General features: G+C 30.5%; 1 protein-coding gene across 2 annotated transcripts in view; it reads right to left on the reverse strand.

Moving 5' to 3' along the window:
* LOC101236372 (signal-induced proliferation-associated 1-like protein 1) overlaps nucleotides 1–15,818 on the reverse strand; it is a 70,924-nt gene that overhangs the window by 33,502 nt on the left and 21,604 nt on the right. For both annotated transcript variants that reach the window (XM_065788849.1, XM_065788848.1), the window contains exons 8-12: nucleotides 12,799–12,858; nucleotides 12,597–12,706; nucleotides 5,309–5,366; nucleotides 4,540–4,750; nucleotides 381–563 (exon numbers count right to left, since the gene is read on the reverse strand). In XM_065788849.1, the coding sequence (XP_065644921.1) occupies nucleotides 381–563; nucleotides 4,540–4,750; nucleotides 5,309–5,366; nucleotides 12,597–12,706; nucleotides 12,799–12,858 (622 nt within the window). The remainder of the gene's footprint in view (nucleotides 1–380; nucleotides 564–4,539; nucleotides 4,751–5,308; nucleotides 5,367–12,596; nucleotides 12,707–12,798; nucleotides 12,859–15,818) is intronic.

The following is a 15,818-nucleotide window of genomic DNA, read 5'->3' on the forward strand; positions in this document are numbered from 1 at the left end:
TTTAAATAAGAGAGTTAGCTCAATTGCAAACCAATCAGTACATTATTGTAGTTAGTAATTCATGGATTGACAAAGTCTTTCTGAATTCAATGAAATTGGTGAAGGATTAGTATAACATCTTAAATAACTTTTGTTAATGAAAAAAGCAATTTGGTACCAATTTTTTCCCTCAAATACATAATGAGGTTAATGTCTTAGAGAGTAACACTTATTTACTGGGACAAAACTGCCTGAATATTAATAGTCTTAATATAAGACTTATTTTAAATAATAATTTATTATAATAAAACAGTAAAGAAATAGCAACAAATAATAGTAATTAATATCAATAAAATTCTTAGTTAAAGAACCAATATCTGGTAAACAAAATAGTTACTTACATTATATGGGTTAATAATTTCACTACAACAATCTACACATAATTGCATTAATTCTCTGACTCCATAACACTCAGCAGCGCATGCGACTCCAATTAAAATATCCTTATGGATAAAGCAAGAACCATTATGAATAAACTCTAACAGGGCTTGAAACTCATAAGGTTCAAATTCTGTAATACTAAACTAAATAAAAATAAGTTAATTAAAAAAATACAGTTTTGAGTTAAAGTTGTTTCAGCAAAAAAAGTAATTCAACAAAAAACCCTTCATTCATTTCAGCACTCTATTTTACTCTATTCTCCTTTGTTATTCTACTTTTTCAGTTTAATATTTCTTAATAATTTTATTACTTATTATTTTAATTTTACTTAGATAATTTACTTTTTCAGTATTTTACTTCCCTAATTTTTTCTATTTTTCATCAAATCCATTCTGAACAAGGATGTAAGTAACCACAATTTAACTTAAAAGTTAACAGAAAGCAAAAAAAAGTCTTAAGCTGCCCCATTATTTTGTGCGCTGGTTAGGTACCATGAACTGTGCACTCAATACTTTTCTTTCTCACATTAATTATTGCTATATGGTATTCCTGGGCAAAACTTATTTTCATTTTTTACAAGTAAGTGGTTAAGCACTTTTTTAATTTTCTAGTCTCAAAAATGGAGTACACGGAGTGATTTATCTATGACTCATCCAGTGTAAACTCTTAATAAAACTCATCCAGTGTAAACTCATAATAAAAGAACAAACACAGAAGTTTGTAACTACTAACTACTGTGTTGCATAAATTTATATCTATGTCACCAGAATCACCACCTAGAATGATTTGTTTTTTTGTTACCTTTAAGAAAAAGATAAAAGGAATGATGAACAGTATGAATGATTATGAGTTTAAAAATATCACTTTGCCTTTTGTGAGTTTTCTACCATTGGGGTACAAGAGCTCAAGTTCAAAATTGATGGTGCCAGATCATCCAAAATTTTGCATTACAACAAAATTAGCCCAGGAACTTTTATTATGTTTTTAAAATTTTTCACAATTTACTGATTTTTCTTTATTGGTTATCCTAGTCAAAAAGTTTTATAGGATCCTATAAGAATTTGGAACAAAAATCAAGGATATGTTAAAACGGTTTGCTAAAATTTCATCAAGGATCTGCAATGCGTCCTTGAAGAAATTTTAGCAAACCTTTTTAACATATCTGCCTGTATCCATTAGTTTGTAGGTACAACTACCTCCCTATAGGTGTTATTTGATACAGTATACATCCTGCGATTACCTTCTCATGCAAAGAAAATAATACAAAAACTTTTTTAGAATCACAGTTCATAGTATAAAAGTTAGGAGAAATTTGATTACGACAAGCAACTGTGACTTTACTGCAACCTCTGTCAATAAAATCTTTGGTTCAACTACTTTACCGTTCATCGGTATCCTTCCCTTGTTGATACCTGTTGATCGAGCATATCCTTCCCCTGTTGATTTTTTTTATTTCAGAATATTTCTTTTGTGTAGTTCTGGATGGGCAACTTGCTTAGGACTATGCTGTTTTTCTTCAGTATCAGTATCAGCTATTGCATCCACTTCTACCAGCACCTCACACATGCAAGAGTTGACTTGGCTCTTCAGTGATAGAGAAATGGTTTCTTTACGTACAGGAGATGCTCTATTTCTACTCCAACAACATTTAAATCTGCAATAAAAATGTTAGTTGAAATTTTTATTAAAATAAGAAAAAAATGCTTAACAAAACAAACTAAGTTATTCTGGCTAGCCTAGGGCTAGGCTAAGGCCCTAGACTAGCTTGAATCACTTAAGTTACCCTCATACAAAAACTCTGTAACCTTCACTAACATCATCCGCTGATAACAGGTAGTAATGAGCCATGTTGATTGTAGGATAGATAACTTTTTCACTATTCAAATATCATTTTTCTGCTTTAGTAAATATTGTAATAGGTAGCAGCACTGTATGAACAAATTTTGAGGTTAAGCACGTTTTCCACAACAAAATACATATTCAATATATTGTTGAGAGTGGTTACTACGAAATTTTTAAAAATGTGGGTAAGGAACCTTTATCACTGAGCCTCTCATTCCTCTGTTTATCCACTGTTAATCTATACAATTTTACATGGAGTAACTAAAGAAGTGCAAAAAATAATATTAAATTATAAAAATTAATATTTTTATGTATTAAAATGTATAAAATCTAACTAAAAGCAACTAAATAAAAAATAATATTGTATTTAAAACCACAAAAAAATTTTTAGGGAGGGGGTTAAAAATTTGATGCATAGTTTTAGTGGGATGAATGGTGTAGTTGATGAAGGGACGGGAGAATCAGTAAAGTGTGACAATTTATTACTAGAGAGTGGTTCAAAACTGTCAAATATTGTATGACATAATTTATAGAAGACCCCTTAACTCAATCTTATTTTCCTGTTTGCTGAAAATTGGCATCTGTGGTTTCAAATTTTGAAAACTTTTTTAAAAATTGGAAGAACCACAGATTTTAATTGAAGGAGGTTGCTTTGATTTTTATTGATTTGATTGAGGGAGATTGATTTTGATTAACCTTCTACCACACAGTCAGTCTTCTTACTACTTTTTTTACTTACTAACAAATTCTTTGAATCTTGATATAAAAAATTTTAAATATATATTCTTAAGTCTAATTACTTGCCATCTGTAAAGCAAAATGATTTTTAATCTTCTTGTTGACTTGTTAACCATTGTAACAGAAAAGTTCAATCTTGATAGACAAGTGATCAAACACTCTGGTCAATAAACAAGAAAGTCCACCCTAGACCTCAAAAAATACTACACTAAACATGCTTTTCCTCAAAGAGAGTTTAACAAGATTCTTGTATCAAAGTTTTAAGTTCAGAGTTAAAACTTGGGTTTAACAAGGTTCCATCCTTGCTGTTTCTCATTTATACTAAAGATCTTTCTGATAATATCTCTGAAGTTCTATTTGTTGGCGACACAACTATATCTAAAGTTGTATTTGTTGGTGATACAACTATATCTAAAGTTCTATTTGCTGGTGACACAACTATACACTCCATTTTAAAAAAAAAGTCATCACTTTTTGATTGCTAAGAACAGGCACTCCACAACTTTACTATTTCACAAATTATCATTTACTCCTGACCTCTATTGCAAAGTTAGCATCTGCTAAGCTTTGCTCTCTATATTGTGCTCACAATTTTCTTACTCCTGATTTCGATCTCTACCTCTATATTCTCTATATATTTGTAACACCTATATATTTATACCTATAATAATAATATACCTCTATATATTTGTCCTTGTATGGAATGCTGTTGTCATATTTGGACTGGTTTTTCTAATGAGGTACTTAGTCTTCTAGACAAGGTCCAAAAACGCATTGTAAATTTTGTTGAACCTGCTAACTTTAGCCTCTGCCCATTTTCATGGAGACAAATTATTTTTTTCTACATATACTACTATGTTTGCTGCTCAAGTAAGCTATCATCACTTATTCTTCAAGCAAGCTATCATCACTTAAAAATTAGAAAAATAGTTTTTTCCTGAAACAACCATGCTTTGGAACTCTCTACCATCTTTATGTTTTTTAACTGTTAACTTAATTAGTGGTTCCTTGCAGCCTTGTTTGGAGTAAATTAGTTTTAAAAAAAGAAACTTTTCTGACCAACCAGTAAAAACCAACTAAAGATATTTTGATTAACCATTAGATATCAACAATAGATATTTTGACCGCCCTATAAATATAGTTAAAAAAAAAAAGAAACTTTTCTGACAAACCAATAAAAACTAACTAAAGATATTTTGATTAACCATTAGATATCAACAATAGATATTTTGACCATCCTATAAATATTTATGTATAAAATCTATAATGGCTAGAAGACTTGCAGCCTTGTTGGAAGTGAATTTGGTTAAAAAATAATATTTTTCTAAAAACATAAAATGAAAAAAACTAAAGTTTATTTTTTGTTCCAGCAAAAAAAAAAAAAAAAACTAAACCATTTTTTTTCTAACTTAAAACACTTATTATTTTTATTAGCATTTAAATTATCATAACTAGCACTCAGTACACTGTATATATATACCTTAAAACCAGTAAACATTACACACAACATACATTTATTTTCAAATTAAAATTTAAGACCTCTTTTATAAATGGAACATCGCTATTTTGAATATTAGATGATTTTTTATTTGACGAAACATATTGATTCAGCGTATATGCTTTTTTCCAAAAATCTGACCACCTTTTGCGAACATTAGCTGGAACAGAGGATTGTGTAGAACTGGAATACAGCATGGAGTTAGATCGAGGTATTGTCATATGATCACAATATAACAATTCATAAAAAACCCTAAAAATACAAAAAGTATACATAAATTTTCAAATTTATATACAATGTTTAATACTTTTTATAAATAAAGTTATGACTTTTTATTAAAATATAAAATGAAAACATTTAGATAGTAGAAAAAAAATTGTACATTTCTATAGTCAACTTGGAAAAAGCAATTCATGAAGTAAAATAAGAGATGGTGGATGTAAGATAATGTGGTGGATGTAAGATAATGTGGTGGATGTAAGATAATGTGGTGGATGTAAGATATCAAAATAAAGTTATAGTTTTAAAGTTAGGTTGCATGATGTGCTGGGGTGTTTTAAAGTTAAGATAGCATTAGCTCTCAATGTTCTTCTGCTTTTCATAGTTTAAATTTTTTACAAAAATGAGAATAAATAAAAACAAACTATAGTACAATAAAAACAATAAATAAATAATAGTTGACTAGTTATAATTAATTATAATTTATTCAATTATTCTTTATAATTAATTCACTAGTTGCAGATGACATAAAAAATATAAATTTACAAAAAAGTAACAAAACAAAAATAAGTAAAATAAACATAAAATAACCTGCTTCTTGCTGCAAGAATAGCTCCAACAGCTGGTAAAACAACATCATTGTTGTCACCTTAAAAAAACTAAAATTCATCAATTAAATCAATAAAGGTATTTCTACAATGTTTTTTGTAAACTGGATCTTTTTCAGTAAAATAAAAACTTTAGTTTAAAGTCAAACTGATGCAAAATTTTTAATGAACTATTTCTTGAGAGAACAAAAATTGTATAATTAGTATACATAAAGTATTATTAAAAACTAAACTCAATCAATTTAAGTTTTAACTAATTAGAAACATTCAAGCCTATAGTGAAATATATGGATAAAATAAACTTTTGGTAACCAATCATTGACATCATGAAAAAGCATTGTTTAAAAATAAGATACCATATGTAGCAATAAAAACCATGAGGCACAGTAAACAAAACAATTGGATCAAATTAATTTATAAAAAAATGACAATACTTTTTTGAAAGAAAACAAAAACAATTTTATAACATCAACTCAAATATAATTTTTAAAATATAAATATGCTTCGCAGCTTAAATAATGTAAACGATATTCATATTTTAAAAATTTATTTGTAAATATAATATTTACCTATATACAATATCAAATCAAAATATAAATAAAAAGTTTTATACAGTAATGTTTCAACATAAAACTTTTTTTTTTATAAAGCATGCTAAAAAATGTTTTTAAGATATCATTAAATCTTTTATTAAATTTAAACAAAGTTTAAATAAAAAGGTTTTAATTTACTTTTAAAGTTTTTAAAGTTTAAAAAAATTAAATTAAAGAAAAAAAACGACTATAATTTTACTATAAAGTTGTTTTATTATGTTTGCATTAATAACGTTTTGCCTACTTTGTATTTATGGCATAAATATTTTTTTGTTTCACTTAATATTATTAAAAAGAAAAAAAAAACATAGGTTTACAAATTTTCTATTTTTACCTTTTATTTTTTTTTTCCTTTTAAGTTAATATACTTTTTATTTTAAGACTACTCTAGGTACACAACTAAAAAAAAATGTTAATCAGTTATTAATCCATTATTATTAACTCGTAACGACTCTTTAAACATTGAAGATGTTAACCTTTCTGTTAAGACAAAAGTTTTAGGACCAGGACCATAAGATGTACTAGGTTTTAGACCGATTAAAGTTTATTTAACTTTATTCAGCCTAAAACATAGTACATCTTATGGTACTGGCAGAATACCAAACATACTTCTGAAAAAGCTAGCTCATAATTTATGTATTCCACTTGCATTTATATTTGCCAACTTAAAGTTGAATAAAATACTCTACCACAACAATGGCTTCAAGCTTGTGTTTTTTCAATTTTTAAAAAAGGAGTGACATCAGACCCTAATAATTATAGATCAATTTTGCTCACAAACAGTTGTTGTCGTGCAATGGAAAGAATTATTAACTCAGATAACATTAGGTACTTAACTCGCCATAACTTAATAGCCAATAATTTTGTTTTCTTCAAAAAACATTGTACAAAATACTTGTACAATACTTGTACAAATCTTTTAGAGTCTGTAAATGATTGGAGTACTAGAAAAATATCTAACAACAGATGTTTTTTATATTGACTTTCAAAAGGCATTTGATTCTGTATCTCATCCTAGATTATTAGCCAAACTTTAAATAAAGTTTAACAAAAGAGGTAATTTATTAAATTGGATTGCCGCATTTCTTACCAATAGGTGTCAACAAGTTAAGGTTGGATGTTCATTATCAAACTTAACTCTCATTGTTAGTGGAAATCCTCAGGGTAGCCTGTTATGCTCAACATTATTCTTACTATATATCATCGATTTAACTGCTACAGTTAACAATCTTGATTTCTCTTTAAAGCTTATGTCAATGACATCAGTTTATATAGTTCATTTTGCAACCACTTAGTTAATGCTCTTGATAACAATGTACTTTGGTCAGAAACATGTCAACTAGACATTTCATACAGCAAGTGTTTTGTTCATAGGATTGCGCCTGCTTTATTGAGAGAATGTAGCAACTTTAACTATAACTTAGGAGATCATACTTTAGCTTGGTCTTCTGGTCTGAAAGATCTCAGTGTAACTCTAGATTCTCACCTTAACTATGAAAAACATATTTCAAACGTTATATATATAGCTGCTAATACCAGAGCAAATCTTATTTTAAAATGCTTTAATTCTTGCAATCCTAGTACCTTAGTAAGAGCCTTCATTACATATATTAGGCCTATATTGAAATGTTGCTCCCCAGGTTGATTGCCATATGATGTTGAACTAATAAAGGGAGTTGAGAAAGTGCAAAAATTGTTTCACCAAAAAAATCCTGCACTTAAGCTGTTTAACCTACTAAGTCGACTTCAGTTGCTTCATTTGGAGTCACTTAAGATAAGCCAATTAAAACATGATTTATCAACTTGCTTCTAAATTCTGCATAACTTGGTCTTGATTAATAAACATAACTTGGTCTTGATTAATAAATAATAATGTTCTTTTTATTGACAACAAAAACAAATTGCGAGGACATAAATATAAAATGCGCCAACAACAATGCAAACTAGATATTCATAAATATGATTTCTCTTGATGCATTGTTAACATTTGGAATCAGTTGCCAATCAATGTTGTTTATGCCAATAATATCAACATCTTTAAGAGTAAATATAATTTTGAAAAGTGTGTCAGCGTTGACTGCATATCTTATTATTTCTTTTAATATTTCGAAATCTGTTGTAGCTCTAAGAAAGGCTGATTCCATCAACAGCTGAAAAATACCAAAGTATTAACAATGTCATATTGTGCATGGATGGTGTCCTTGTTTATATTTTTGGTGTGCATTGCCAAGGCACATTTGGAGCCCTTTGTGACAGGTTAGGGTTTATTAATAGTAATGAGGCAATTGCTTGGGCTATTAAACAGTGTACTGAGTACTATCTATGCTTTGAGTCAAGTTCTTTAACAAATTTAAAAACGAATAAAGTACCAAAAACTATAAAACACAAAAAACCATTGTCATCACCAAGTTCTCTAAACCTATCATTTAATAATATTCGTGGTCTTCAAAGTAACTTTTCTTCTGTTGAGTCTTATCTCTTGCAAAGTTCACCAGATCTACTTGCTCTTTGTGAGACTAATTTGAGTTCAGCTGTCTCATCTTATGGTCTTAGTGTTAATGGTTGCCTTTAATTCCTAAAGACTCCATGTTACATGCTTGGCCTGGGCATATACATTCGTAAGAATTCACCCATTTGTCAGGAAGCTAAGTTTGAATCCACAGACTATTCTTTTATGTGCTTTCGTTTAGCACCTATTCACTCTATTGCTTTTCTCTTTGTTCTATATTACTCTCCTTCATCTCAAAACTGCACTCTTTTTGATGTTATTTCTGATCATATTGACCAAGCCCACTCTCTTTATACATCAGCCAATATTGTTGTTGTTGGTAACTTTAATGCTCATCACGCTGAATGGCTTGGCTCTAGTGTCAGTGACACTGCAGGCATTAAAGTCCACAATTTTTGCCTTTCTCAATCCCTAACTCAAATAGTCAATTTTCCAACTCGCTTTCCAGACAACCCAAATCATTTACCTTCTCTTCTCGACTTATGTCTTGTTTCTGAGCCTAGTCAGTGCTCAGTTTCTCCACATTCACCCTTAGGTGTTTCTGATCACAGTTTGATCTCTCCTAAACTATTACCTCATTCTTCTTCATCATCTGAATCCCCTATTATTGTACCTCTTACAAATACCTTAAAGCTGACTAGGACTCTTTTTGTGATTTTCATCATGATGGCCCTTGGGTAGAAACCTTTCATCTTTCTGTTGACAAACGTAGTATAAAAGTTGTCCTCGATGGACAGCACTCTTCTTCTTATTTTGTAACTTCACAGGTTCCTCAAGGTTTAATCCTTGGCCTTATACTCTTTTTAACTTATATCAATAATCTTCCAGATATTCTCACATCTAAGGTTCGCTGATGATACTACCATTTGTTCACTAATGATACTGCCATTTATTCTTGTCATGAAAAGAAGCCAACACTCTCGTATTGCTTGGAGGGGGCATTTCAGCTCGAAAAGGATCTCACTTCTGCTTTAGCATGGGGCTCGCAGAGGCTGGTGAACTTTAATTCAAATAAAACTCAATTTTTTTTAAGGCAACCATTATTGCAATAATTTAGATCTTACTTCCAATCTTTCTTGGAAACCATATATCAAATCTGTTGCAAAATTAGCATCTGCTAAGATTGCATCTCTTTATCAAGCTTGACACTTTTTTACTATGAAATCTGTTCTCTATCTCTATAAATCTCAAATCAGGCCTTGTATGGAATACTGTTGCCATATCTAGGGCGGATCTTCTGATGATGCCCTTTCTCTTTTAGACAAGGTGCAAAAACACATTGTAAACATAGTTGGACCTGCTCTTGCAACCAACCTCCAACCATTATCACATCGTTGTAATGTGGCTTCTCTTTCTCTTTTCTACAAATACTATAATGGGCACTGCTCTTAAAAGCTAGCATCTCCTGCGCCATCTACTAAAATTCATTCTCATGTTACTAGTCATTCAATTAAGTTTCATCCTTTTTCTTTTTCCCTTCCTTCATCTTGCTTTCCTGATTTATATAATTTGCAATCCTTTAAGTTGTCTGTCAATCGTTATCTTGCTCTACAATCTTTTTCTTTTCTCTTCCAGTAACTTCCAACTCTAATTAGTGGTTGCTTGCAGCCTTGTTGGAAGCGAAGATGTTTAAAAAATATTTATATATAACTTATTTATTTGGTGTTGTACAATTTTACATAATTTGTTTTGGGGCACACTGTTAGTGTCCAACAATATGGACCTGCATGTTCTTTACATGTATTATTTGTTGTAATAAATACAATGTAATCTAACTCACCCATGTTATTAATGATAAACCTAAGCACTTTCAGACAAGTTATTGAGTATTTTTACCATTTAATGAATCCAAATGCAGATACTATATCAATAACTCAGCAAAATATTAACAATGTAAAATCAATTTAGGATACAGTAAACTTTTAGGTAAAAATCAGTAAACCCAAGTTTACCTTTGATAAACTAAAAATCTATTAATAGGAAAGGTTAAGATTTTTTCAAATGCAAAAAAGCATGTGATAAAAGAAATATCAATTCTAAAATAGATATTTCAATATCTTCAGATTCATAAAATGTCATGCTATAAATAAAATATCATTGAAGAACATATTACATGCCTTTAGTCTCAAATTAATGAACCATCACCTGCTTGATGATAAAGCCTATCTTCCTGATCAAATGAAATTTGGCCTAACGGGTCAAATTTCTTCCATTGATAGAGAAGCTGTCAAAAGAAACAAGAAACTTTTTAATGAACAACAATAAATATTTTATATAGTAGTTGATAAATCAGAATTCCTCTTATCAAATGAAAAAGATATGGAACAAAAAAAATAAGTAGTTTGGGGTTGATGGCAAAAACAGAACTCAAATCAAGAAAAATACTAAGCTTACTGCAATGAGAAAAATCCATTAAAAATGACAAAATAATGCATTGAACCAGAACATCACCTCACATTTACTTATGAAGATAGTAAAATCTGCTGAAAATTATTTGATCCCTAGAGCAATTTTATTTAATAGTGTTACATGCTTAGTTCTTGCAACTAAAAGGTTAAGTGTTATTCACAAATTGACAGTGTGGAAAGTATACAGGCTGTTCCAGTTGAAATAATGGTTTTGCAGTACTAAACTAACAAGTGGCTTAGTGGTAAAACTTAAAAGTCTTCAAAAACAAAACTACAATAAATTTAACTAAATTTAAAAAAACTTTCAAGAGCTTCCAAGGTCCTATATAAAAGTTTATGATGACATAACTGCACAAAAAAACTTCAGCAGACTTTTTCAACAAAAGCCTAAAATATTCAGGATACAAATCAAGTTTTAATTAAGTGTGTTAAAAATCTAATGGTAGACAAAGATTCCAGAAAAAAACTTAAAAAACTAAACAAATCTTAGTTTAAATAAAAAGACCTTTGAAAATTGCAATTTGATGCAATTTTATACCTTTGAATATTGCAATTTGACTCTAGTAAAATTTTGAATAAATGAGCTGTTAATAAAATTGGCTTGCTTAACTCAATGTTGTTAAACCTAGTGTATTGTGTAAACCTAGTGTATTGTGTAAACCCAGTGTATTGTGTAAACCTAGCATACTGCATAAACCTAGTGTATTGTGTAAACCTAGTGCATTGTATAAACCTAGTGTATTGTATAAATCTAGAGTATTGTACAAACCTAATGTATTGTGTAAACCAAGTGTATTGTGAAAACCTAGTGTCAGTAGTTAAACATAGTGTATTATATTAAAACTAATGTATGTCGTTAAACCTAGTATATTGTATTAAACCTAGCTTATAGTTAATTGTCTCAAGTAAACAGAGAAAACAAATAGCTAGTGTATTGTATAAAGCAAAAACCAACTGTATTGTGTAAACCTAATGTATTGTATTAAACCTAGTAATTGTCTCTAATATATAAACAGAGAAAGCAAATAGCTTCTTTTTTTATATAATAGAGACATTTTTCAATTCTTATTTTTTTTTTTTTCAATTTTATTTAGGTGCCCCAAGAAGTCCTTACGATCTTATCACAGAGCACTGCAGATGAGTATTTAATTATAAGTTCACGCCTCCTTCCCAACCAATGTTGCAAAACTTGCCTAGAGGTGGGGTTTGAACCACGGATCCTTTGTTTCTGAGGCAAGTGCATTACCACTGCGCCACGGCTGCTCAACATTTAACTAAACATGTCTTAAAAAAACTATTTAAAAAAACCTGAACAACAAAATAGACAAAAAGTCTATTTTGTTGTTCTGGTTAACACTCTGGTGCAATTTAAAATTAAAATTTTTTTTAAAACTTGTTGCCTCCTTAAGTCTTATTATTTCAATTATCACTTGAAAAAATAATCTTTTAATGATTTTAAACTGTTAAAATGTAAAGCCATACATTAAAAGCAATGCATTTTGTCAAAGACCAAAAACAATATTTATGTTATTTTGCCAACAAGATTTAAAACTTAGGGTTTCAAACCCTGTCAGACAATTGGGTGAACCACAAAAAATGTACATAAACTGACAGATAATTTTTAGTTGAGATATGAAATAAACAAGCTTTTAACAAAATTAGATACTTTTATTACATAATTCTTTAAATGCCTTTGCAAATAATCTTTATTTTCTCAAAGCATTTTTTTATTAAATGTTTTTTGTAATAAAAACTGCTTACCAACTAAAAAAAACACATCTGAAAACTGATTTATGCCATTATAACTAACTTGACTTAAACTGTTTCCTCGAACATCTACCCTCATACTTGATTCTGCATCCCCCATTGAGCTGAATTAAAAATAATAATAGTAATAAGTAACAATAATATTAATAATATTAGAAATAACAACTAACTAAAAAAGTTAAACAATATTAATTACCTTGAATGAGTTAGACTACCATTTACAGAGACTTGCTGACTTGTTCGTAATGAATTTGCTCTATAGATCAAAATTATAAGCTTATTTATCTGTTTCTATGCGCACACATATTTGTAATATATATAAATTATAGGAGTGTACGGTTTATGAATAATTTTTTTTTAACATCTTCACTTCCAACAAGGCTGCAAGCAACCACTATTACATTTGGAAATTACTGGAAGAGAAAAGATAAAGATTGTAGAGCAAGATAATGATTGACAGACGACTTAAAAGATTGCAAATTATATGAATCAGGAAAGCAAGATAAAGGAAGCGAATTCCAAAGAACTGATGTTCGAGGAAAAAATCTAGAGGAATAAGAGTTTTTTGAGCATTTAGGAACAGTAACAGAAAATAGATGAGACTTAATTGAATGACAAGTAATACAAGAATGAATTTTAGTAGATGGCACAAGAGCCGCTAGCTCTTTATAACAGTGCCCATTTTAGTATCTGTAAAATGAGAAAGAGAAGCAACATTACGATGATGTCATAAGGGTTGGAGGTTGGCTGCAAAAACAGGCCCAACAATATTTACAATCTAGGGCGTATCTTCCAATGATCCCCTTCCTCTCAAAGAAAAAGGGGATCATTGGAAGATCGCCCTAGATATGGCAACAGTATTTCATACAAGGACGGATTTGAGATTTATAAAGACAAAGAATAGAATTTAAAGTAAGAAAGTGTTGAGCATGATAAAGAGATGCAACATTGGCAGAATTTAATTTTGCAACGGATTTGATATATGGTTTCCAAAAAAGATTGGAAGTAAGAGTTAATCCTCGAAGATGAAGGGTGGATGACTCGTCAAGTACATTACTGTTCATAAATAGAGAAAGATCTTAATTATTGCAATAACGATTGGCTGAACAAAACTGGGTTTTATCTTAATTAAAGTTCACCAGCTACTGTGAGCCCTATGCTGTAGCAAAAGTGAAATTTTCAAGCTTAAAAGCCTCCTCCATGCAATCAGAGAGTGTTGGCTTCTTATCAAGACGAGAATAAATGGTAGTATCATCAGCAAACAATGCCATCTTAGATGTGAGAATATCTGGAAGATCATTAATGTAAATTAAAAAGAGTATAGGGCCAAGGATATGAAGAATATGAAGAAGAATGCTGTCCAACAAGGAAAACTTTTATACAACAATTGGACAGCAAGGATTCAATTCAATAATCTTAAAGATGTTACCAGATACACCGTAAGAAGAAAACTTATGGAGAAGACCAGCATGCCAATTTTATCAAAAACTTTAAAAATGTTAAGAGCAATCGCCTTAGCCTCTCCACCTTTATCTAATACACGATAAAACCTATCAGTTATTATGGTTAGCAAATCAGCTGTAGAACGAGTAGATCGAAATCCATATTAATGATCAGAAAGTAAGTTATTAGATTCAAAATGAGAGATTAAGTGTTTGTTAATTAAAGATTCAAAAATTTTGCTTATGATAGGAAGAAGTCTGATGGGACAGAAGTTAGACAAATCAGATGGCTCTCCAGAATTTTTGAAAATAGGGATAACAAATGCTGCTTTCCAGCAGGCTGGAAAACGAGACTCTGATAAGCACTTGTTAATAGTTTTGAAAGTATAGACAACAGCTCCGGAGAACACTTTTGCAAGACTATAACAGGTATGTTGTCTGGACCACAAGCTGTAAAAGAGTCTGAGCAAAAAACCACTTTTGATACAGAAGCTGGAGTGATACGAATGTCAAGCAATGGATCAACCTGTTTGACAGCTAAATCAGGTAGAATGCAACTAGTGGCATCAAGAGATGATATAGATGAAAAGTTCTTAGCAAACAATTCAGCTTTGTCTTTAGGTGAGATGACACTCTGAGCCATAAAAGTGAGGTGAAATAACAGATTTGCATATATTATTGATTACAATTAAAAAATCTCCATATGTCACAAGAGCCTAATTTTTGTGATGAAATACCAGAGTTCATGACCTGAGAATAGCAGCCTTTGACGTTAGATAAAACCTTTTTACAATAGCTTCTAGAAGTAATAAACTGACATATGCTTTCTGGAAAATTGTTTTGCTGATAGATATGGAAGTAATAGTTTCAATTGGAAATTGCAGCAGCGCAATGTAAGGAAAACCATGGAGAAAAGTGAGACTTGACCTGGAATCATCAAGAGGGAATAAAAGATTCCATGCCAGCCTCAATCTATGAAGTTATGTAAAAAGCATATTTGTCAGCATGAAGACGAAAGATTTCTACCCAAGAGCCATCACGGAAAGAGTCCCAGTTAGCTTTAAGGTATTTGTAAGAGGTAAGATGATAGGGGATTCAGATGATGAAGAAGAATGAGGTAATAGTTTAGGAGAGATCAAACTGTGATCAGAAACACCTAAGGGTGAATGAGGAGAAACTGAGCACTGACTAGGCTCAGAAACAAGACATAAGTCGAGAAGAGAAGGTAAATGATTTGGGTTGTCTGGAAAGCGAGTTAGAAAGTTGACTATTTGAGTTAGGGATTGAGAAAGGCAAAAATTGTGGACTTTAATGCCTGCAGTGTCACTGACACTAGAGCCAAGCCATTCAGCGTGATGAGCATTAAAGTTACCAACAACAACAATATTGGCTGATGGATAATGAGAGGCCTTGATCAATATGATCAGAAATAACATCAAAAAGAGCGCAGTCTTGAGATGAAGAAGAGCAAAATAGAACAAAGAGAAAAGCAATAGAGTGAAGTGGTGCTAAACGAAAGCACATAAAAGAATAGTCTGTGGATTCAAATTTAGCTTCCTGACAAATGGGTGAATTCTTACTAATGTATATGCCCAGGCTAAGCATGTGACTATTGGAGTCTTTAGGAATTAAAGGCAACCATTAACACTTAGACCATAAGATAAGACAGCTGAACTCAAATTAGTCTCACAAAGAGCAAGTAGATCTGGTGAACTTTGCAAGAGATAAGACTCAACAGAATAAAAGTTACTCTGAAGACCACGAATATTATTGA

This window comes from Hydra vulgaris, chromosome 01 (assembly GCF_038396675.1).
Source record: "Hydra vulgaris chromosome 01, alternate assembly HydraT2T_AEP".
Taxonomy (NCBI): domain Eukaryota; kingdom Metazoa; phylum Cnidaria; class Hydrozoa; order Anthoathecata; family Hydridae; genus Hydra; species Hydra vulgaris.